We start from the raw sequence: 23,024 nt of genomic DNA, 5'->3' as shown, positions 1-23,024 counted from the left end.
TGGCAGTGTAACTGTCATATTCCTCTGGTGCTGACACTGAAATTATGTGTTCACTGCACGGTTATTTTGGATACAGACTTCAAGGTATGGGCACTCATTGCTCTCAAGTGCACAGTTGAGAATAGACTGGCATTGTCTAGGAGGTGGGCTGTATGACCTGGGCGCTGTTTTTCATCTCTAAGATTATTTCTGCTTAGTGATTTCATTGTGATATGTTCTGTGGTCCCCTGCTGAGACCTTGTGCATTCAACAGGGCTCCAACATGCAACACAAGAGATAAGCTCCCCTTGTCCTGAAGATCTTGCAGTCTTGCCTTTCTCATCTTACTGTTTTAGGAACACCTTGTCTTTTGAAGTTTCTTGGCAAAGTTACTTTAAGATATCAGATCCCTAAACGGCAAAAAATGATGTCTTTGTCACCAAACAATCAAGCCTTAGTTTCACCTGAGTTTACTTATTTCAAACAGGTACTGCGTTTGCTTTCTAGTTAACAAAGAGATAAAGAAAACCATGTTCTTCAAGCTTAAAATTAAGTAGATTTGATAGTGGGGAATCAGTCTGCCTTGAAATCCTCTATACCTGCTAAGAGGATTAGAAATATTGTAGAGGTTTTCTCAGTGCTGTGAAGATCCTTGTGCAAGTAAATGTGAGGTTTACATTGGGTTTGTATGTCAATGCATGGAGACAGTACCACATAGTGTGCTTAGGCATGCACGGTGTTGTTATGCATAGTCAAGGACTCCACTGTGCTCTCTTTCTGAAGATCATCACTTAATTTCTTTTAGGATCTCATTGGTGCCCCTCGAATAAGTCAGCAGACAGCAAGAGTTTGGAAATTGAGACCTCTGCTAATTTACACTAGCAGGTTTTTCATAAAGCTTAGTGAAGATGGGAAAATGTTTAATGTTTTCTTCTTTTTTTTATATCTTTCTTTTCTCCTAAAAGAAATAATTGTATTGATGGTTTGTTGTGGTGTGGTTTGTTGTTTTTTTTTTTTTGGGGGGGGAGGGTTGACAATCTGGAGTGAAGTAGCTCCCTCCCCCACTGCATTTTTCATGTGAAATATAATTGCCAGCTTTATCAGCTTTGGTCGTTTGCTTGATGTGATGGATATTTACTTGCACAACGTAAACGTTCTGCTAATGCAGAGTTTTTGTTTAACCATTAAAACCTTCCTCTCCACCCCTAAACAAAGCGTATTTGACATTTTTGCTAAATGTAAATATTTAACGAGGCATGCAGCATCACCGATTTTCCTGTTTTTGTTTAAAAGAGAGATGTTTATTGGAAAAAATGAGAAAGGAAAACTTTTAAGCAGCATTCCATTGCATTTTTCTCTCCCTACAGAACAGCAGTTGGGCGTGCTCTTGTCCTACACAGTATCAGTTTGTACTCCAGCAGGAGTAGATGCAGATGGCATGATGCTTCTGTTTCAGGTGTGGCCTTTGTCCTGCCTGTCAGTTAGGACAGCTTGGCACTTCTTATGAGCCTCTGCTTTCGGTTGCTTATGACTTTGTTAAACTTTATAGCTGTTTAAGGTGCAAGTTTATGTTCTAGGCATCTGCTTTAGGCAGAGTATTCTGGAATAGATCAGCTCCTTTCTTCTGTCTTCTCAGAGAATGGGACTGAGGAAAACACTGCTTTCTTCATGTAAACTATTTAGAAGTATATTTAACCTATTCTTTGAAGTTCTTATGCTGCAGAGCTGGGGTTAGTGTTTTTCAAGAGGGAGTCCCCAGATCAGTGGTGATGGGTTTTCTCATTGATAAGCTGAATGTGTTTGGCTGGGTTCCTGACCTTTGAACAAAGTTGAAGTTCATGTGCAGGTGCAGTCAGTGGGGAAAGCTTAGAGACTATTGTTTTTAGTAATGTTTCATCTGGGAGTGAGGTTGGTGAGGTTATGGGTTGGAGAACAGGTTGGGCCAGGTGCAGGGATGCACAAGACTGATATTTATGTGGTCAGCAGCTCTATGTCCAAGTGTAGGCTGGTCATGAGTGGTGTCACCCTGGGTTCTGTCTTGGGACCAGTGCTCTTCAACATCTTTATCCGTGACGCAGGCAGTGGTATGGAGTGTACCCTCAGCAGGTTTGCTGATGGCACCAAGCTGAGTGGTACAGTTGACTCAACAGAAGAAAGGGATGGTATCCAAGGAGCCCTAGACAGGCTTGAAAAGTGGCCCTACATGAACCAAATGTGCATCTTGGGCTGCATTAAAAGTGGTCTGCAGCAGAGTGAGGGAGGGATTGTCCCTCTCTGTTCTGCATTTGTGAGGCCTGGGACCTGGACAAGAAGGATGTGGAGCTGTTAGAGAGGATCTGGATGGCCATGAAAATAATCAGAGGTCTGGAGCATCTCTTCTATGAAGAAAGGTTGAGAGAGCTGGGCTTGTTCATCCTGGAAAAGAGGAGGCTTTGGGGACACCTCATTGTGGCCTTCCAGTACTTAAAGGGAGCATAAAAGGAGGGAGACTAACTTTTTACATGGCCTAATAGTGATAGGACAAGGGGGAATAGCTTTAAACTAAAAGAGAGGAGATTTAGATTAGATGTTATGAAGAAATTATTTGCTCAGAGGGCATTGAGGCCCTGGCACTGCTGCCCAGAGAGCTGTGGGTGCCCCATCCCTGGAGGTGTTCAAGGCCAGGCTGCATGGGGCCCTGGACAGCCTGAGCTGGTGGGGGTCAACCAGTCCACAGCAGGGGGCTGGAGCCGGGTGGGCTTTAAGGTCCCTTCCAGCATAAGTCATTCTTCTATGTGAGAGCATCTGCTCTAGATTAGGTTAGACCAAGATGCATCTAGCCCAGTGTCCTGACTTGGGCTGTGGTCAAAGCAGCTCTTGAGAAAGCTGGTGCAGTATTTGCTCAGCTTCCTACAGTTTATGTTTCAGGGAGCTCTTTTCTCATTTTGGTCAGTGGGTTTCTATTTTATAATAGCAAGCCAACAGGATAAGGCTGGGCTGAGCAGGTGCAACAAGACGGTGGTTGTGTGCGTGCAGAGAGAAGGAGCACTGAGTGGGGAAGCCACAGGGCTTAGAGTGTGGTTGACATAGAGCAGAGGCAGCTCAGTGTGAGAAAGGTGGGCACTGCTGTATGTGGTTGGGGAGCAGCATCTCCTTTGGGCCTGAGGTGAGCTCGAGGCTTGCTATTGCTCTGGTGTCAGCAAATAGCTGTGGAAGCTACCAGCCAAGTATCTGTCATTGGTCCATATGGGGGATCATGTGCTGCTTGTGCTGTCAGTTAGTCAGTTCAGCTAGCAAGCCCCTACCACAAGTTTGTTCTACTGGCAAATTGGATAAATGCTAACTTGATACTGCTTGAATAGACGTTTTCCATTTTTTTAGCTTGCTTTGCTAAAAAGCTAAGCAATTACAAGCATCCTAGATATTGAAAGAGCATTCCTATGGCTGCTATGTGAAGTGTTTATAACTGCAGAGTAGCTAAGACGTCCGGTCTGAAGACAGCCTGTATGATCCTGCTTCTGTCCTATGTGCATAGGCATGGAGTGCAGTCTGCTCCTGTGTCATTATCCGGTAGTTTTACCCCTACAAGGTCTGTCCCGTGCTCAATACCCAGAGTGCACGGTGCACTCTGCAGATAACACAGTGTAGTTATGAGCTCTGTGTGTATGTGACTAGTAGTTGAATTAAGGCTTCATTGACCTGAAGTGTCCTGCCTTCCCTGGGCTGTATTTTATAACACAATGTCTTTCTGATGCATCTTGATAATCATTTACATAAACAAGTGTAAATAGATGCAGTGTAGTTTGTCTGTGCTGGGAGGAAGCAGGTGGTGTGAAATCGGTAGATGTCTTTCTGATGCTTCTGGGTGAATGCACTGCTGTGCAGAAGCCATGTCCTTCCATCACAGAGGTATTTCTGAACTGGAAGCTCCTTCTAGGACTGATAGGAGACCTCACCTGGTGTCCCAACCTCTCTCCCGGAGGCTCAGAGGTGGAGGAGGAAGCTGCAGTCAGGACAGGGCTGTGCTGTTATCTGGAGGATGTCAGCCAGCACCTGTCTGTCCCTGGGTGTTAGGAATTGCAGTGATTCTGAGATGTTCATCCCTGAAGGGCCACAAAAGGAGGTGTCTTGAAGGCAGAAGGGAAAGGATGTGGCCTTGGGAAGCCTCAGCTTTCTTCTCGGCAGTGCTTCCAGGTGCTGGGTGACAGCTGTGACTCTTCCAGACCTGTTGCTGTTTGGTTTTTGCCTCTCCTTTTATTTCCTCTTAATGTGGAATTGATGGGAGGGCCATGCCCAGTGGGTGGGATGTGGTGTAGGGCTGTCAGCATGGCAGGGCCAGCAAATGCTGAAGGGGTTGTTGCTTCCCTATGATGTTAAGGACAGGAGGGCTACAAGGAGCTGGAGGGGGATGGTTTGTCCCTCCTGGGGATGGGCAGTGACAAAAGGGACCCTGTCCATTTCTGAAGCTGACCATGGTCTTGATCTCGACCATATAATATGGCTGTGCTGAAAATGTAAAAGCTTCTCTCTCATGCCAGAGGTGTTGCTTGCCCATGCCTCCTGTGTGACCCTGAAAGATGGAGGGAAGGCAGCCCATCTGTGGGCTTCACATTCCCTGCTGCCTCAGATGAGGACCAGCCCTTGGATCTCTTGAACCTATGCTCATCTTCTCGGAAGGAACTAGCAAGCAGAAACTGATTCTAGCCCCAAATAATGGGTTAAACTGTTATGGAAACTGTGCCAGCCTCCAAATCCCTTTGCCAAGCTGTGGGGATTATGGTTTCATTTTCCTGCAGGATTTCTTTCTTTTGTTCAGTGCCTTATTTTTGCACAAATACTCAGGCTATGGTCCTGCTGCAGATCCACTACACTAGCTTGGCCACAGCAAAGCTAGTGACAGGGCCCTGCAGCTCGAAAGCTGTAATGTGTTCAGCTCCAGAATAAGGGTGGGTGCACATGATGTCTGTCTGCTTGTGTGGAATCATGCAGAAGCCAGCATGTGTCCCTGGAAGCAATCAGTCTGCCTTCTGCAGGGACAACCAGCCTGAGGCAAGATGGAGCATTCACAAATCACTGATATCCTAGGAAGGTACTGAAGTAGCCAGTATGCAGAACTACCTGAAACACATAGCAATAAAAGAGGGAGAGCCAGAGTTTACAGATATCATTAAATGATCGGAGTTTTACTTTTGAGGAGCAAAAGCTATGTTTCAGGCCAGTGTGCCAGCTTATTTTGTTGTTGTTTGTTTGAAGTTGGCTCTGCCTCTCTTCCTCCTGAAGTGGAGCACTGGGAGAGGTTTGTATTTCCTTTCTGGGACGCTTGTGCAGAGCACATCACTGGCAGAACTGTAACCTGTTCACTGTGGAAAGTATTCAAGCAAGTGTTTATTGCATGCTGCCACCAGAATGCTGCAGTTATCCTGTGCCAGACGCTCACAACAGGCTGTGGTTAGGAACAGGGAAACTGCTCTTGTTTGTTTATTTTATCTCCAACACCACGATGCCTTGCAGCACTGACAGGGCTGAGGTCCAAATCTCAACCCTGAGCAGTAGGCTTTTGCCCACGGTAATTCTGCTGGGGAAAAAAAAACACAACATCTGTATCTGCATAGACAGCTGAGCTGCGTCTGCTCCCCAACCCTGTGGGGAAATGCAGGCTGTCTCACTCTATTTTTTTTTTTCTCCTGCCTTCCGTAGCAGGTCTTGTTTCCATGTGCATTTTGCTTGGTATCTCTGCAGCTTCTTGCTTTGCCCTGCATATCATGTTCCATACCTCAGACCCTTCCTCAAGCACAGTGCTGTTGATCATCTGCTGTTTGCAGCACACATAGGTGATGTGATGTTTGCTTCTGTGGAGACTCCTGCATGTTTGGAAAGATGCTTTTGCTGCTCCTGTGCTGACCTGATGTGTGCAGTTATGAGAATCACAAGCTGCATGTCTGATGGAGACTGATGCAAGGTTTCGGTCCAGATTTGGACCTGGCAGGCCAGGAGGTGCTGGTATCCTGTCTTGTATTTGGAGATAGCTCCTCTTTAATGTCATCTCGGAAGAAAGGGTATAAGTGTAAAATAGCTCTGTCTTCAGATACGTGCAGCATGTGCGTTTCTACAGGATATTTAAAATGCAGTGCATTGTAGGCATTATGCAGGAGAAGCAAGAGGGCCTGACATTGGGAAGTGATTTGAATGTCTGGAAATGCAAACGCTGCATGAGTTCAGTATAGTAACAAATCAGTGTGTGTTTTCCCTTCAGATAAGTGTACGTGTTGTTAACCAGAAAAGCATACGCTGTGTTTTCCCAAGAGCTGTTCTCATTTGCTAATAGGTCTGGTGCTGGGACATAGTGAGAAGGCTGTGTCCCTCCTTCATTCCCACTCTGTGAGTGAAGCCTTACTTCTTGCCTCCAGATCACTTGTGCCTAGCAGGAGACCTTCCTTCTCTGCCTTTCTTTCCTCCCCTCAATCTCATCGTAGGTTTTGGTAGCTTTACAATGCTGTAAATATGTGCTTTTAAACTAAAGCCTCCTGTACTTGGTATTCAGACAGTTGCAGTTTTTCAGTTTATAGAAGCCTGAAATCTTCTCGGTGGAGATGCAGACCTCTGGTCTGCACCCATGGCTGATCTGTAATGTGCAGACTCTGGTTTCCTAACTCACCTTCTGTGATTCAAAGGTTCATTCATTGGAAATCGCTGGCTTGCTGAGCTGAAGTGACTTCAGCAGGTCTGTTCCGGTGCTCTCATCTGTTGCCAGTGTGGAATGTGGCTAGGCTTTGCTGGGAAGTGGGATTGAGGCATTCATCATCATCAGAGATGATTCTGCTCCTCTTTGAGAACAAAAGCACCATCAGCCTCCAGGCAGCTGCTGTCGCTGCAAGAGCAGCTCATGTTGAGTGTGACTTGATGTTGAAGTAAACCACACCTTCTCAGGAGTGACCTTTGGCAAGCCTGCATCAAAAAAATAAAGTGCAATTCCAGTTATTTTGAGTTTCCTTGGAGACAGGCCCTTAGGAACTTCTCCTGCCAGTTCTTGTGATGTTTGCTGCTCTAACATAAACAAAACTGAGAAAATTCTCCCCAAAAAACCCCATGAAATTTCACAGGAGTGCAATCTTGGTAACGCTTTGCCATGCACCTAATGTGCCCTTTAAAGGGATGCTGAGAAGTTTCAGGGCTGTGGGTCAGATACAGCATGTCACTGCAACTGCTTTTGCGAAGAGCTGTCTTGAATACAACTAGAACTTTCTGTGGAGGATGGGAAATTCTGGCATAAATAGATCTTGTTGGTGACCTCTGCTTTTATGTAAGGGAATATCATGGTGCTGGAATACATCTCTGCCCTCTGGGTTGATCCTTGTCTGGTTTGGGACCGGGAGTGGCTGTAGTCAGCTGTTGTAAAATACAGCAGTCCAAAGGCTGAGCTAACTTTCAGCAGGGTCAGGTCCAGGGCAGACCAAATTTTTAGGAGACAGCTGCTTCCCTGTTTTTTTTTTTTTATTATTTTTTATTTTTATTTTTTTATTTTGTTTTTGTTTTTTTAATGGCTTGTGACTTGGTACAAGATGACATCTGCCTTATTTTTTTTTGTCTGGACTGACTTTTTGGGGCAAAAGACATTCAGTCCTTGGAGGGAGGCTAAAGGGTTTGTTCCACCTTTAAATTCTGTTAATCTTTAAATGGATGCTGTAAAAAGCTAAAGCAAACACCACTACACCAGTTAACTCAGCTCTCCTTCCCATCCCACTGGGGCCAGTGGTAGCCACCCACAGTGCTGGGTTGGTACACCAGGATATCTTGTGCCTGCATCTGTGCCGTGCAGGTGGGGCACTTGTATGCAGTAGTTCTTGGGAAGAAGAAAGTCCTATAGATGGTTAAGTTTTTAAGGACAAGGCCTCTGTTTTCATCAAGGAATTCCCCTGAAATAGTCTTTGCCTCTGCTTGCTTGCAAGGAAATGGGTAGTGGCTTAGTGAGAGCAGTGCTGTGGAAATCAGCCTGTTTGTGCTTGACGGGAAGGACTTATTTTTCAGCAAGAGCTTGTTGGTTGGTGCCCATGAGGAGGAAGGTGTGCTTGGTCTGGCTGGGCTCCCTGCTGGGCAGCGTGCTTTGCCCTGGTCTGAGATTCAGGATGGTTTATGCAGTGAGTGCACCTGCTGATGCTTTGAGCTGCTCCAGTGACCAGCTCATAGCTACAGCACCTCTGCTTTATTTCAAAACTCTTGAGAGGCTTTTCTTTATAATTCTGACAGTATTTCTCCTGAAGTGCTGTGCTCTGTTTTGAAGATAAGATGCTTGGTAATGTGCTTTGGGATAGAGCCACTGGGACAAAACTGCTGTCGAGATCATTGTCCTTAAAGCAGGCTTACCATTTAGATTTTCTAGAGCTGCTTTTTCATCCTCAGTTACCTAACCTCCCTCTAAGCTGGAAAACATCTTAGAATTTAAATCAACTCCAGCACATGACTCTGGGAACAGTATGCGTTGTTAACGAGTTTGGCTTGAACTCAAGAAAATACTTTTTCCCTTTGAAAATAAGGAAAAAATTCTTCCTAATAGAAAGTCCCTAAGTGGTGAGGCCACCAGCATCAGATGATGGAAATGGAGCTCTTCCAGTTCATAGTGGATGAGATCCTGCCCCCCAGGCCTTTAATCTGACTGGTTTTGTTTTCAGCACTTATTGATACAACTTACTGAAATGCTGACATAGCTTTCATAAGAATTTTTTCATGTAAATATTCTGTTCAGTGAACTGTTTAGAACAACAGTGGAAGCTTTAACTGTACTCTTTGGTTATTCATAGTAACAGTAATATTTAGTCTTTCCTGTTTTTCCCCCCACCACCTCATATCAAGTCTGTTTAAAATGTTGCTGTGATTAACAGTGCCTCTTATGGCTGACTGCTCTCACATTCCCTGTGCTTTCATTGGCAGTCCCGCAGTGTCGATAAGCAACACGCTGTCATCAACTATGACAAGGAGAAAGATGAGCACTGGGTGAAGGATCTCGGGAGCTTAAATGGCGTAAGTAGCAAACCTCTGGGCTGATGGAGGGCAGCACATGGTCTTCAAGCATTATACGTCCCTCTAGTGCTAGACTCTCTTGGGTTACTGTAGCCATTGGCATGAATTAATCTAAACGTATACAATTATTTGCAAGGCCTGAGACACAGAGGTCATGCAGCATCTCATCTTAGATGAGGAAAGCTTTGGTAAATTAATTTCTTACTCTTTTTTTCCTTTTCATCTTAGTGCCCTTGCAGAACTCTCCAGCATTCACAAAGCCACAGGGCCTCTTTGAATTTATTTCCTGCTCTTTTCTATCTCCTTCTGGGGATGTTAACATTGAACTGGTGAAGCTGGAGCAGCTGTTCAGCATGAGCAGGGTGACCTTCAGCAGTTCTGTTGTCAGTGTGTGAAGTGATTTATGGGATGATGAGCCATTTAATTTATTCAGGGAGAAACTATTTAAAACCAGCTTTTTTTGATAATAAAGATTGGTATTTCACCTGTTTTGATTTGTATTAAGGACTGAGGGAGAATGTGAGCTTAGAACAAGAGTAGAGCCTGCCTCACTTTTAATCCTTGCTCTGGCCCTGACTCAGGCAGTCTTGTTAGGCATTTTGGTGAGGCTTTGCACCTAAATTCTGTGATTATTAAATACACTGTGATAGTTAAAACTGTCGTCATGTCATGCATGGCTCTCTTTGTCTGTTTCTACACAAAAGTGGAGTTATTCCTCTTGTGGAGCAAGCCTCAGATTCACGGGGCTGTGTTCATAGTAGAAGCTTTACTGTAGTCATTGTTTTCAGCTTAGAAACAGGAGCTCTCCACAACTGCTGCCACAAAAACACAAGACAAACCCAGAAACTTGTCTGCTTCAGCCAGTTTTTGTACCTCAACCTTTCTGCCTCCTCTGGCATCTGGCTGCAGCTAGAGTGATAATCCTTCTCAGCCTTAATAGCTGAAGGCAGAGAGCCCTGCTGAAATGTCAGTATTTCTGCTAACTGCTGTGGGCTCTGCCTGTATCTCCTTGCTTTGCAACCTGTGATTAAAAAATAGCTGAAAAATCATTCTTGCAGAAAGGGAAGGTTCCTGTCACTGCATCTCTTCTTTCTTCATAGGCTCATGAACAAGAATTTACAGCATTTTGGTAATAGACTTACGCTCACAGGGGTGGATTGAAAGCAGTGAGAGCAATGCTTATCTTCTGCAGGTGGTCCTACAGACTTCATTGGAGAAGGCTGTTGTGGCCAACTGTATTTATTTTGTGTGAAGTAAAAAGGTCCTTGGTTGATAATTTTCATGTGAACTTTTCTTTAGTGTCGGGGGGAGGTCAGATTTCTTCTGGGGACTTTGATTTTAATTCAGTTTTCAGCATTTGCTTTTATTTTGTATTTATGTTAAGCCTTTTCAACAGTGCATTATATGACCAGGCAATATAGTTCATAATATTATCAGATTTTTTTAAATTTTGGTTTATTATAATGTTCAGACAGCTGATTCTGCAGCCTTTGTGTCTTTTGATTTTTGAAGATAGCACTTCTGTCTGCAGTAAGCAGTTTCCTTGGGTTACTGAAGTGCCCATGGACAAATAGGTAACAAGATCAAAATGGATTTTCTGGCAGACTCTTGTTTTGCAGAAAATCCAGCAAATGATTATTTTTGTTCCAGATCTGACTACTGTGGAATTTTCTTCCATGGAAATAGGAACTTCCTGTATTTCAACCAGCTTCACTACTTTTATTCTGAAATTACCAGGTCCATGAGGCTGGGTGATTGCTCTGTTGCAAGGTCAGATAATTCCTGGGGTCTTCAGCAGCTGAGTGCCTGAGCCCCACCATCATGCTGGTGCTGCTTCAGTTGAGTTGCTGAGTTATTTTCATTTGGCCTGGGTTATTAACAAAAGCACACAGGCTCATCAGTGGAAGATAGCTACAAGTGCTTGATCTACTACTGTTGTGTAGGAACTGTTCCTTCTGGGATCCCCTTGAGTGCAGGCATCAGAGACGTCTAAGGTGTTTGTTCTCAGCTGGGAAGCACATTTTTTGCACCTTTACAAGGATAATTCAATTTCTTCAGGCCTCAGCTGTCTGGAGCATAGGAAAAAAATGAGCAAGTGAATCTCTTGTACAAGAGGCCTGTTGAACTGATAAATGGTGTCTTGGACAGCGTGGCCTCAGATAGCACAGTGGTTCCACTGAAATACCTGCTTCTCTGTGTGTTTCCATTTCCCTTTCCTGTGTGATAGGCTTTGTTAAATGACCAAGCCTTGGGGCTGGTACAAGTCTTGTTTGATACCATCTGATGGGGAGCTGAATCTCACCTCAGTAGTTAGGGGAGGTGCTGCTGTAGCTTTTCCAACTACATTTTCTGCTCTCACTGGTTGGGAAGGGAGGAGGAGACCCAAGAACACCCAACTGACTTCAGGCACCTCCTTTATGTCTTCAGATCAGAGACTAAAACTTGTTGGCAGTTGGTGGAAAGTTAAATTCCCCCAGAGGTTCCTCAGAACACCTGGCACTGAAGCACAATCGGGCACTCTGAGTAGCCCATGGTAGCCCTGTGCTGGTGGTCTGCAGGGAGTTGAGCTCCTTGCAGGGCTGAGTTGTGCCCTGAGCATGTGCAGTGCCATCAGATGGATATGTACCCTGGATCAAAAACTACTCCTGTTCTTCCTCTCTGCAGACATTTGTCAATGATGTGAGGATTCCTGACCAGAAGTACATCACCCTGAAGCTGAATGATGTCATTCGCTTTGGCTATGATATCCTTCCTCTCTGAAGATGTGTTTTGTGCTGTTTTTTGCATGCAGAGTTAAATGTGCTAATTGTGGCTAATGACTAAGGGTGTTTGTTTTGCCTCCTGCAGCCTTTGGATGGCTCATCAGCTTTTGTTTCTCAACTGTGGACCTGATTCTGAACACATTAATCAAGATGCCTGCTGCCTCCATTGAACTTTGAAGCAGGCACTCCACTGATGTTAGTGACTGAGGTCCCTGTCAAAGGAAGGGTTGTTTGTTTTTTCTTTTTCAATTAGGATTTCTGAGTGACATCTGTATCTGGTAAAAGTCTGGGAGTAGATGTGCTTTGCATGCTTTTGTGAAAACTATATATATGTTTTTTTATTATTAAAGTCACCATTCGTTGCATCCAACTGCTTGTTTGCAGACAGTTTGCAGGTCTTTGGTGCATCTAGCTCTGGAGACCTGATGACAGACAGACCTTTGACTCTGTCAGTTGAAGCTTGTCACTGCAAATTGCTGTGCCACAAAATGCAAGAGTGAAGCTCTCTTTAGCAATAGCAAATGTCATCTCTATCAGGGATGGCCAGGCTGCTGTTACTGCTTTGTTTACAGAGGCACAAGTTCTGCTGGTGTCTGCTAAAATGCCTTTACCTTCATCCCTTTCCTTTTTATCCTGATGTAGCTGTTTGGCTGCAGTAGATCAGCAGAAGTAGAGACCCCTACTGCTGCCTTTTCTTAGCATTATCAAATCATTTATTTATTTATTTTTAAGAATACACTCCCTTTCAGTTGATTCCAACTGCTAAACTTTACCCACTCGAGATGGATTATGAAGCAGCATCTTCTCCAGGTTTCTTGCTTGCTTTTATGAGAAACCTTTGGTTAAAACAGCCTGGATGCTTCTGAGAATAGAGGTGGAGGGCAGTGGGTGGGAAGGGTTAGATTGGAAAACTCCTGTGCATCCTTGACCCCAAGGCCACATTCTTGTGTCTTTTGTTCTATCCACGATAAAAGTATGTGTGCCTGGCTGTGCTTTAGCCTTTGAAATACTCCAGACCTTGCGGGAGCCCAGCATAACCTGTAAGGGAAGGCTGAGCCTCAGCTGTACTCTTGCCAGGCTACAGGTACCTCAGTTCACAGCTGCAACATTTGCAACAGAGGTGCTTAAACACATCTAGGTCAGAAGGAAAACGTTTTTTTTTTTTTTTTAGACCTTGAGGTCATATTTTAGAGGTTATGATACAGGTTTAAACTTTTTATAGGAAGTAATTCTGAGCATTAAGCAGTTGAGTTAAGTGCTTAGTCCTGCAGCCCTTACATGGCTATTCATGTGAAATGAATGATTGCGTTTATGAATCGTAGAATTTATTGTCCTTGACTGGAAAACTGGAAAGATTTTGAGGATGTAGGTTTTAGGCTTGGCTCTTTATTTCAGTGTGATTGCTGTAGCAGTTAAAGTCTCTTCCTCTCCTTTGCTGCTGTGGTGCTGTGCTTCTTAGCAGTGCTTTCTGTTAGACCATGTTCAGCTCAGTGGTGATGGCAGCATCTCCCATGGCCTCCAAGTCAGCTGCACTCTATTGCATAAGAGCTGTCTCTTTTTTCCATTTACAGCTTCACTCACAGACTGCGTGGAGTCTCCATGCTCTGCCAATATCTCTTGGTTTATTTTTAGTTTAACATTTTCCATCTTTCCGCTTTCGTCCTTTTTGTGCTGTGCTGATTGAGTTGTTCATGATAGCATGGCCAGATGCTTCCTTTCTGCTTTTTTTTTTTTCCTCTTTGCACTGTATAGCTGGGGATTATTGCCTAGGTTCAGGCATGTTGAATGCCTCCCTTCCATAGAGGTCACAGCAGCTCATGATCTGATTTACTTTTCATTCAGGAAACAACAGTGACTGAAAGGCCTTGCCTTGTTCTAACTATGTGAGTCTGCTCTGTCTTGGCCAGGATGTGGTGGGCATCTGGGAGCAGGGTGTGTGCTGAGTCAGGGCTCTGTTTGCTCCCTCATGCTGTACCGAGCTGCTGGTGCTCCTCTGAAGCTCCTTCAGTGCTCCTGTTATATGCCACTCTCCAATTGGGTCCTGACAGAGAATATAGTTGCACCCTCTGTTGCAAAATACACACAGCAGAGACTGTCTTGCTGTGCAATTGAGGTAGCTTTCAGCACCTCCTGTCACTTTCTTTCAGTGACTATAAACACTAGATTTCTTTCTGCATCCGATTCCTTTGCTGTTTCCTTAACAAGTTCTGTACATTCAAACATGTATGTCCTGGAGCAAATTCAACACAAGGTCCCAGAAGAGGCATTAAAGGTAAGGGTGTGTGGGTGCAGGTGTGTCATTTCTTTCAGCGCTCTAGTAGTGATCATGCTGCCTGAAGTTTTAAAATACAGTAGCAAAATTGTCCATATTAGTATGCTGTCCTTGGATTGAGGCTTGCCAAAAGCCTACTTTGATGGCAAATGCATTTCCCAGTTATCTCTGATCTCTCTTACCCTGCTGCTAACATCTTGATCAAGTTCTTTATGATTTCATGGCAGCCAACAAAAAGGCTACTAAAGCTGTAATGTGTTTAAGAACAGTCAGTGCATTAACTTCAGGGTGAAACAGAGCAGAATTAGTTCTGCCCCGGGAGTGGAGAGCAGTTGCCTGTCCTTGAGCTTGGTGATGTTGGCCAGCTCTGTTAACATTTCTTCAGCAGGCTGAAATTGGCTTAATTTATTCCCATTATCTCATCTATGCCTTCAAGCTCCACAGTCTTCCTTGCTGAGCAGTCCTCTTAAGAGTAAAGTGTTCTTTAAATAAAAATGTCAGTATAAGGAATAAAATATACAAGCGTCCTTTAATCTAAGGCAGAAAAGCAACCCCCAGAGGCGGGAAAGCTGCCTTTGTTGAGCTGAGTTCAGCCACCAGCACCGGGCATCAGCACCAGGCATCACCTTTGGCTAGCAAGCAGATGCTGTCGTCTTAGCCCTAGTATTAGATTTAGGACTTGGAGAGGATTGGAAGTATAACAGCCAGGACTGGGTAAATGATTCACTGACTTTACTCAGGGGGTAATCTGGATGGGTACACCCTTTTATTAATTTGCTTGTAATAAACCCACTTTTAATTAGCCCATTTACTAAGCTGCAAGTTAATATGGAGCCTGCTTTGAGCAGTCTTTCCTCACTGGTGGGAGAGTTTGGAGAGAAATAATTAAAATATATCTTAATTGCCTTTGCTGAAAAATTGAGATAATGTGCAGATGAAGGCCCGGGAAGAATTAATAATATTGCTTTAAGAACCAAGGGGATTTCTGAATTTTAATCCTGATCAGAAAATAGCATAAGTTCTGATTGTTCTCAGTTTACTTTTTAAAGCGTTTCCTAAATAGCTATTTTGCAGGGCTTTGTTACAGTGACCTTCTCATGGACTGTAATTGACATTTAATGTCTTCCAGATGAGATGTCTGTAAGCCACTCTTTTGGCACTTGTGTTGTTCTCTAGTCTGTTCTCTACTTAGGTGTGTTTCCCATTTGTCACAGAGCTTAGCCGTATTATTTGCCTTTGCATTGCCATGTTTGCTGGGAAGAGAGGTTTATCTTTGCCACAGGCTGCCATGCAGATCGCATGGGCACCCTGCAGCTGTCCTTATGTCTCTGCAGCACGAGAAGTACACCAGCCAGCTTCAGATGAATTTCAAAGGCACAGCGATGAAGAGGGTGGAGCAGCCCATGGAGCATGGTGTCTACACTGAGTCCCCACAAGCAAAGCTGGAGAAAGGAGAGAGGAAGCCAATTACAGGTATTTGCTCAGGAACCAGTTAGGCAAGATTTACAACAGTCAAAGTCTTGCTCTATCCCTGTACTGGGTCAGAATCAAGTGTGGTGTCAGTTACATGGTGTGCAGACTGGTACTGGAGGATCATCTTTCTATACCTCTAAGTATTTCACGCTTTCAGTTTTAGGAGAAAAAAGTACATAATTGACATGGTGGTTCACACACGTCTTGTCACTGTGAGAGTCTAGAGCCTGTGGGCTGAGCAGGTTTGGTGAGTTCTTTGGCACTTGTCTGGTCTATTTTTATTTTCTTAATCATGAGCTGGTGTTTGAACGGAGGTGGTGACTCAGTGAAAGATACATGGCTGCTGCAGCGTGGTACTGGCAAGCAGGTGAAGTGGCAGTAAGGGATTTGTTGCAAGGAGTCCTGTATAGTTTTAAATTACTGTGTTTCCTAGCACCTCATTATGTGAGATTGGAACTGACTGCTGAACCTGGGAGATATTTGCTTTAAGTTCATTGTTATGTGGCTGCATCGTTTCCATTCAGAAAATTTTCTCTTGCACATTTATCTACTCACTGCTACCTTCCTTTGGAGACTCTTTTTTTTATACCTGCATCTTCCTGTTCCCTCCCATGGTGGGCCAAGACATCCCCAGCAGTTTTTATTTCCCACTCTTGAGCTTCCTACCTCCTTTATGTACTGCCCTGATATGTCTTCTCCCTGTCTGGCTCAGTTGTCAGGTGGTGGCCTTCTAGAGCTTGATGATACATGAAAAGAAGCAGAAATATGGCTTTAAAGCATTCTGATGACTAATGACGACAGTGGTAGTCTTGCTTACCAGGATGGCAGAGTGATTGGGAGCTGTCCATGTGCAAAATGGATCTGTTGGAGGAAGGGCTAGGGAGAAGGCAGTGGGCAAAGATGAGGGAGACAGGATCTTGGGACAGCTGACCTATTCATAGGTAACAGCAGCTTTCTAGAAATGTGTACAACTTCGGGTAAATCCATTAAGGCCTTTTTTGATACCTAATTGGAGTGGGTTGGCTGACCTTAATCTCCTATGTATTGCCTTTGTGAAAGTCCCTCTAAGCTGAGATAATATACTAAAACAGTAATATTTCTCTCCCATATATTTGCCTGTGTTTTTGTTCCCTCCAGCTGTGCATGGAAACACACACACACCTGTGTGCTTGACTGGTATTCTCACACTGCAAAACCCTTGTGCACTGATTTAGATGTGTTTGTGGGTCACCCTCCCCCCGTGATGGAACATTTGTCACTTCACCTCACAAGTGTGGGGGTTAAAGGGATGCAGTCAGTGATTAGCTGTGACACTGAGGAGGGTGAAAGGAGGTGAACCTCACTGATGGAGAGCTGTGAAGTCTGCTGGGTTCTGGAAGGTGTTGCCTGTATGAGGTCTGTGAGGTCTGGGTAGAACCAGTTTGTGTCTGCTGCTGCTCGGTTGCGTGAATATTCTCATTTTTGTTCTTGCCACCTTCCAAAATATGCACTGGTTGGTTACCTAGATAGCATAAGTGGTTGATATTTTGGAAAATCTTTTGAAGTCAGGACGTGGAGTGGCACTTTGTCAAGGTGACCCATTTCTCATCGTGTGGCTCACGGGTACGTTTTGTGTATTTATCGTTTTTAGTGGGTAAAGACCATAGGTACAAGGCAAAAAAAAAAAAAAAAAAAAAAAAAAAGCTGTGTACTTGCTAGGGGCTTGTGATGAGGGCTGCCACATGCAGTAGGGCTGATGGGCAGATATGAGAAGTCTGAGGTGTTGCTAACCTGCTGAAGGGTGGAGGAATTCAGGACGTTTTATTGTGGCTGGACTGAAGCCTTTGGAAGCAGGGAGAAGGAGCCTGAGCGTTAAATCAGTGCCTTACTCTCCCATGAGCATCTCGTCACGTGAGCAGAATGATCAGTGGGTTTCTTTTTCATCTGCAGTGTGACTAATTCACCTTGTCTACTGCTGCACACATGCACAGTTTCTCTGTGGCTCTTGGAGGAGTGGCAGCAAGTTAAATGATTAGTGGAAAGAGGAACGTAGTGTTCTTGCTGGGAGAGGGCTTGCTTATGGCAGCAGAAAGAGGCTTTGGGGAGAGAGCTGTTTTGCTAAGCCCGTAGGTATTTAGGAATTTGCATTGACTAATTAAAGCAAGGTCTGGGGTGACAAAAGCCTTTAGAAGGATCGCTTCCCAGGGCCTGGCTGGAAAAGAGACAGAGGCAATGCAGGCTTTCAGGGAAGAGGTTTAACAAAACAATGTGAACAATTAGAGCTGCTTAGAAATGGGAGGAGGTGAGGGGGTGAGGATAAAGAGATTCAGCAGAGGGAATTGGAAACAGCTCAGTCATTTATTCTTTATGCTGTTGAGTATGCAGCTTCTTGGTGTGTGTTGCCTGTAAGCAGGAAACCATCAGTCTTTGTGGAATGTTTTTAAGACGAGAAGCTTGATAAAACCTGTGGTTGGATATTGGTATGAATTAGAAAAGTGCTCACAGTTCAGCTAGTTAATACTAAAAATAGCCATCAGTTGACATGGTTAGAGCCTGGGGTGATGAGGAGGCCAGGTACAGCCTTCAGCTGCTCAGATTCTAATGCTGTTGCATTCCCCATCTGTTGCTACCTGAGCCGAGGTGGGGGATGAGATAAGCTACTTTGTGGTCTGCTGTCAGCACAGGCTGATCTGAACTTACTGTAATTTTTTAAAGCCCTCGCGGGCTGATGGCACTAGATAATGCTGAGGCTGATGACTAACCTCTGGATAACTGCTCCAGGCCTGAGTTTCCAGGCACTGAGGCTGCCTGCAGCTTCCAGCTGAGATGGGCATTGCCAGCTGCAGGAGCAGGACTTGAGTTTCTCCTGGGATCTGTGCAGCAGTCTTCCTTGCTGGGTTAGTAGCTGCTTTGCCAGTCCTGTCCATGTCCATGCTGAGGTCTGCAGGCAGCATGCAGGGAACAGTGGGAGTTGTGCTGGGTTGTGGAGTGTTTCCATGGTCCTTGGCTGCCTTCCCCATGAGATCATGGTAATAGCTACTTAGGCACACAGCTTCACCCTGGCCTTTAATGTAGGAGAGTGGTGGTGTATCTGCTTTTCATCTGTGCTAATTTGGTGGTACCTGCAGCATGCTGAAGGTTTCAGTGTGTAATTGGCATAAATAAATTTGTGATTATCAGCCTGATTTGAAAGCCTCCAGGATTTGTGTGCGCTTGCAGTAAGTACAAAAGTGCAGGATTTAGGTTTGCCATACACACAAAATAAGCACTACAGTGAAGAGCTGAAGAGTTGTTTTGTGTTTATTCCTGCTATATTTAAATTCTTTATTTTGAAGAGGTGGAAAAAAGCAGAGATGTCAGAAATTAGTTTTTAAAATGTTTTAAAGCTAGGTCATCTTTTTTTTTACCCCCTTCTTTTTCTCCCCAAGGCCCTTGCCTTAAGAAGCTCACTTTATATCTTCCATAGATGGACTTTTACCTCATTAATAATGAATCAAAACCAGTTTGACTTAGAGCAAGCTGGATTTCTCATGCTGGTGTGCTGACTTGCTGCAGACAGCTTCAAAGCTGTGTGTGCTTCTGTCAGCAAAGAAATTTGCTGTTGCTGTCAGTGTCTCTGTTGTGACTGAAGCTTTGTACACCCAGGCAGTGCCTTCACTTCTGTCCCAGCCTGGCAGCTACTTTTGAAGGCCATCAGACTCGGTGCTGTGGAAGCTGTGTTCATCCTGGAAGCTCTTCTGCCCACTTAACTGATGGAGAGCAGCATTAATGCAGACCTTCTGCTTTCCCTTTCATCACCTGGACTGTGTTTTTGGTCCTGTCCTTGTGTTATTCTTTGTCATTCACTCTCTCTGAGTACATCCTTTGCATTGAAGCAACTGATTCTCTGATATTGTGGCGTCTCTTCAGATAATCAATAGTTCTGTATTAGTATAAACTTGTTAAACGCTTGGGCATCCCTTGCTTTGTGCTAACACAACCTCCATTTTTCCTTTTTATTGACTGCTCTGGAAACTGAAATCCAGAAGCAGAACATGTGCATGTTAGAGCTTTCCCTGTATTACACTGTCACCCGTAGCTGTGTGTCTGGTTGAACGCTCATGCTGACCTCAATTCAGTTATCTAAAAGGATGGTTTTCAGCCTGTCTGCCTGAATTGATGAGCCAAGAAATATGTCTAAATGAACTGGCACCATCTGGCCAGCCTGGCACAGAATTGAGAGAGGTGGTAACGAGCTGCCATTAGTTGGAGGAAGTCTCATAGCATTAACACGACTGTTAGTTCTCATTGGCCTTCCTTGTTTCACTGCTGACTCGAACAAGCCCTAAGCCTCTATGCATCCAAGAGCTCCCAGCTCATGCCAAGGTCCAACAGGCAGGTTGTGGCCATGTAGCAGTGTGTGTGGCTTGGGACACAGGCAGATGTGCTGCACTGGGTGCTGCTGGTCCAGATTGAGGCTGCTACCCAAAATGCATTCCAGCTGGCAGTGGGCAGCCCCGCAGCACCACTGCATATGTGTCTGCTACCTGGCCTGCATCTGTTTCTGCCATCTACTTAGCTGCCTTCCTGTGCCTTCTGCCCCTTCCATACAGCTCTATGGTGCTGGAGCAGGAGGAGGGCATCAGGGCACTTCTGGTGGATAAGAAAGGGCTGTGGTTTCTGACGTGAGCAGGGCAGCATGGTGCTCTTCTGAAGACAGGGATATTTTCGTCTGGCTCAGAATCTGGCCACCTACAGCAGTAGCTGAGAAAAGAGGGTGTCTGCATCACTTAATAGTGTTGTTCAAAATGCAGGTTAATGTGAAGGCTCAGTGGAAACATTAATTGTTCTTAAAATATTGAAACTGTCCTCCAGCAGGACTCCCTGGTTTCCCATCTGTGCTTTTTGGAATCTTCAAAAATGAAGTTCCAGTTTTTTGTGGAGGCTGGGAGAGAGGAAGAGTGAAAAATAACACATGGTAGGGATCTGTCAGGTTGCACTGAATATACAATGCTACAGACTGTTGTGGTAGGACATGGGAGCCCCATGTTGTGGCTCTCATGGTGCTGTGAGTTCAGGGCATGTTCTCAATGGCTCCTGCCATGCTGGAACCCTGCCTACTCTGCCCAACCACGAGCCTGCTAGGTTTGGCCTTGTCCTGGTTTTTGTCAGAGAGGGAATTCAGGGCATTTCCAAGCACCTATTAGGACTTTTTAGGTTAGTGGGGGAAATTTGAGAAGGGAAAATAACTGGCTTATTACTCTAGTTTGTTTTTTTTAATTCTTTTTTGCTTTAACATGCAGTCCCAAAATTCCTCATCACCAGAAGAGTCTGACCAGGGTTGACCTGATTTCCTAGCTGCCTTCTCCTCTGCAGCAGAAAGGCAGTAGTGGCTCCTGTGTCCTGCAAAAAGGTGGGATAGGTGTGAGTTGTCTCAGCTTCTGCCCCTGTGAAAACAAAGCAGTTCTACAAACAACTGAAAGAAGCCAGTATTGAGCTGGTCAAATTTGATCATACAAATCTGAGATGAGAATCCTTTGTTTCTTGGGGCTTGAGCCCCAAGATGACAATAGTCATTATCCATTGCAGTGTATGCCTGAAAGCAGTGGGCAGAGCGGATCCCATGTGGGAGTGGGATGTGGATCTGCTCCACGAGTTGTAGCACGAAGAGTGGCTGAGAGCTCTCAACCAGCTTCCAGGACAGGTCTCAGCCTAGCAGGGCCCAAACTTGCCTTTGGGTTTCTCTCCTCGTTGGCAGATTTCTGAATAGGTTGGTTGTTTTTTTTTTCCTCTCTTCCTGGAGTAGTTTGCCCATTTTCAGCTATGACACACATTGCTTGGCAGTTCCAATTTATTCATGGTGAGAAATGCTTTCTCCTTTGAACTCTCAAGGGCCGCCTACATAATGGGAACACAGTTTATCTTCTGCACACTCTAGGCAGAACGGAGAGTAATGCTTCAACTCTTTTGAACCTCGGTGTGAAGGGAAGCAGTGTGTTTAATTTTGAAATATGAAAACCTCTTGAAAAGGTCCTGTGGGCTGGATCTGTACAGCAAAACTTTCCCTATGGTCTGATAATGTATGAGCTTATGCATTTCTGGAAGTGTCCTAGGGGGAAAAAAAAAAAACAACCTTAGAAGGTGGCTGCTGGGTCTGTGTAGCTTTACAAACAGCAACAACGGGCTTCTTTTTGCTTTGACTCTTAATTCCCCTTCCCCTCCTCATTTCCTTCATGCCGCCAACTGCTGTCCATGCTGGCCCTATTAAAGCAGGGAATGCAGAATGGCAGGGTTATGTGAGGGCTGCTTGGATAAAGCTATGAGCTGAGCAGCAGCTGGTGATAGGAGCCCAACTGTGGCTTAGGCTGGTGGCTGGGCTTTGATGTGTCCAGTAAAGTGTGTGCTGATGGAGAGAGGCAGAAGTAGTGAGCAAAACTGGGGCGTTAACCTCACTCAGTCCCTGACCTGTACTTGTATCTCTATCATCTCTAGGTGAAGGAAGAAAAGCTACTTCATTTGCCTCCCTTAAACTATTATAAATAACAATGACTGTTACCACAGCTAAATTGAGCTGTATTCTTTTTACTTGAAACATAAATGGCAGCAGCCCAAGGCAGTGCCAGAATACAATCATATTTCATGGTAGACAAAGGAAGAAGAGATGAATCAGTTATTTCCGGTACCTGTTGGTGCAAAGAAGTGATGATCTTCAGTGAGTGCTCTTTGTGTAGAGACAGTGATTGAAGTCTGGCTCTTCTTGGAAGTATCTCCATGAGAAAAAATCTCTGTCCTGCAGTGACTGTGCATTTACCTTTATGCTTTTGAGAGCAAGGGTTTACTTCTGCTTCACTTATGTGTAAGGAGATGGTTTTACTGTTTTCCCTAAATTTGTAACTCTTCAAGAATTTCCTGTTGTGGGATGTGTGTCATGTAGAGTGGGAGGAGTGAATAGCTGGAAAAATTCCTGGCCTGACAGCAGCCCAATCTGTGGTGGAGCAAAAAAGGGCATGGCTTAAGTCTTCCCAATTAAGGTCAGGATGAAAGTCTGATTTTCACCTGAATTGCAAATGAGTTTGTGGTTGGCATTTTGTAGTCTGTCCTGCTGAAAGTCTTCCACTTCTGTGAATAATGAGTCTGGAGAAGGAGAAAAGTCAGTATTTGGGAAACACAGCTATTAAAGAGTGAAGGGAGCTGGAGTCAGCCTCTTCTGGCTGAATGTGAAAAAGGAAAGGAAAAAAACCTGAACACACTCATTATTATGTATAATTTGCTGTTGTAATAACTGCTATGTAACAGGTATGTGATCTCATCTGATCCTGTTATTTTTTCCCCTTTTGTCATGTGATTGACTTCTGCGAATCTCTGACACAGAAAATATTTATCTTAATCCTAGAGACCAATAGTTACCGCACCCCTCTTTATGGGCAGCCCTCCTGGTGGGGGGAAGATGATGCAAACAACAAGGAGGACCAAAGGCAAGAAGAACATTACTCAGGTAATAAAGGTAATTTTGTGGGGAAAAGAATGAGGGTGGAAGGTCACAAAATTTCTGCATATTTCTTATCTTACGTGAAGTCATCCTGCTT

At 44.6% G+C, this 23,024-nt stretch overlaps 1 protein-coding gene across 12 annotated transcripts in view; it reads left to right on the top strand.

Annotated features, from left to right (window-relative positions):
- The window catches only part of CEP170B (centrosomal protein 170B), a 54,610-nt gene that overhangs the window by 3,753 nt on the left and 27,833 nt on the right, over positions 1-23,024 (top strand). For 7 of the 12 annotated variants that reach the window (XM_065749281.1, XM_065749308.1, XM_065749298.1 and 4 more), the window contains exons 4-8: positions 8,884-8,973; positions 11,638-11,718; positions 13,951-14,007; positions 15,342-15,480; positions 22,832-22,942. In XM_065749281.1, coding sequence (XP_065605353.1) covers positions 8,884-8,973; positions 11,638-11,718; positions 13,951-14,007; positions 15,342-15,480; positions 22,832-22,942 — 478 coding nt within the window. The remainder of the gene's footprint in view (positions 1-8,883; positions 8,974-11,637; positions 11,719-13,950; positions 14,008-15,341; positions 15,481-22,831; positions 22,943-23,024) is intronic. The other 5 variants (XM_065749350.1, XM_065749342.1, XM_065749334.1 and 2 more) reach the window with 1 other exon arrangement.

Source organism: Cyrtonyx montezumae, unplaced genomic scaffold (genome assembly GCF_038088225.1).
Source record: "Cyrtonyx montezumae isolate F1298 unplaced genomic scaffold, pur_monq_1.0 scaffold_10, whole genome shotgun sequence".
Lineage (NCBI taxonomy): Eukaryota > Metazoa > Chordata > Aves > Galliformes > Odontophoridae > Cyrtonyx > Cyrtonyx montezumae.
This window is presented reverse-complemented; position numbering and strand designations above follow the sequence as displayed.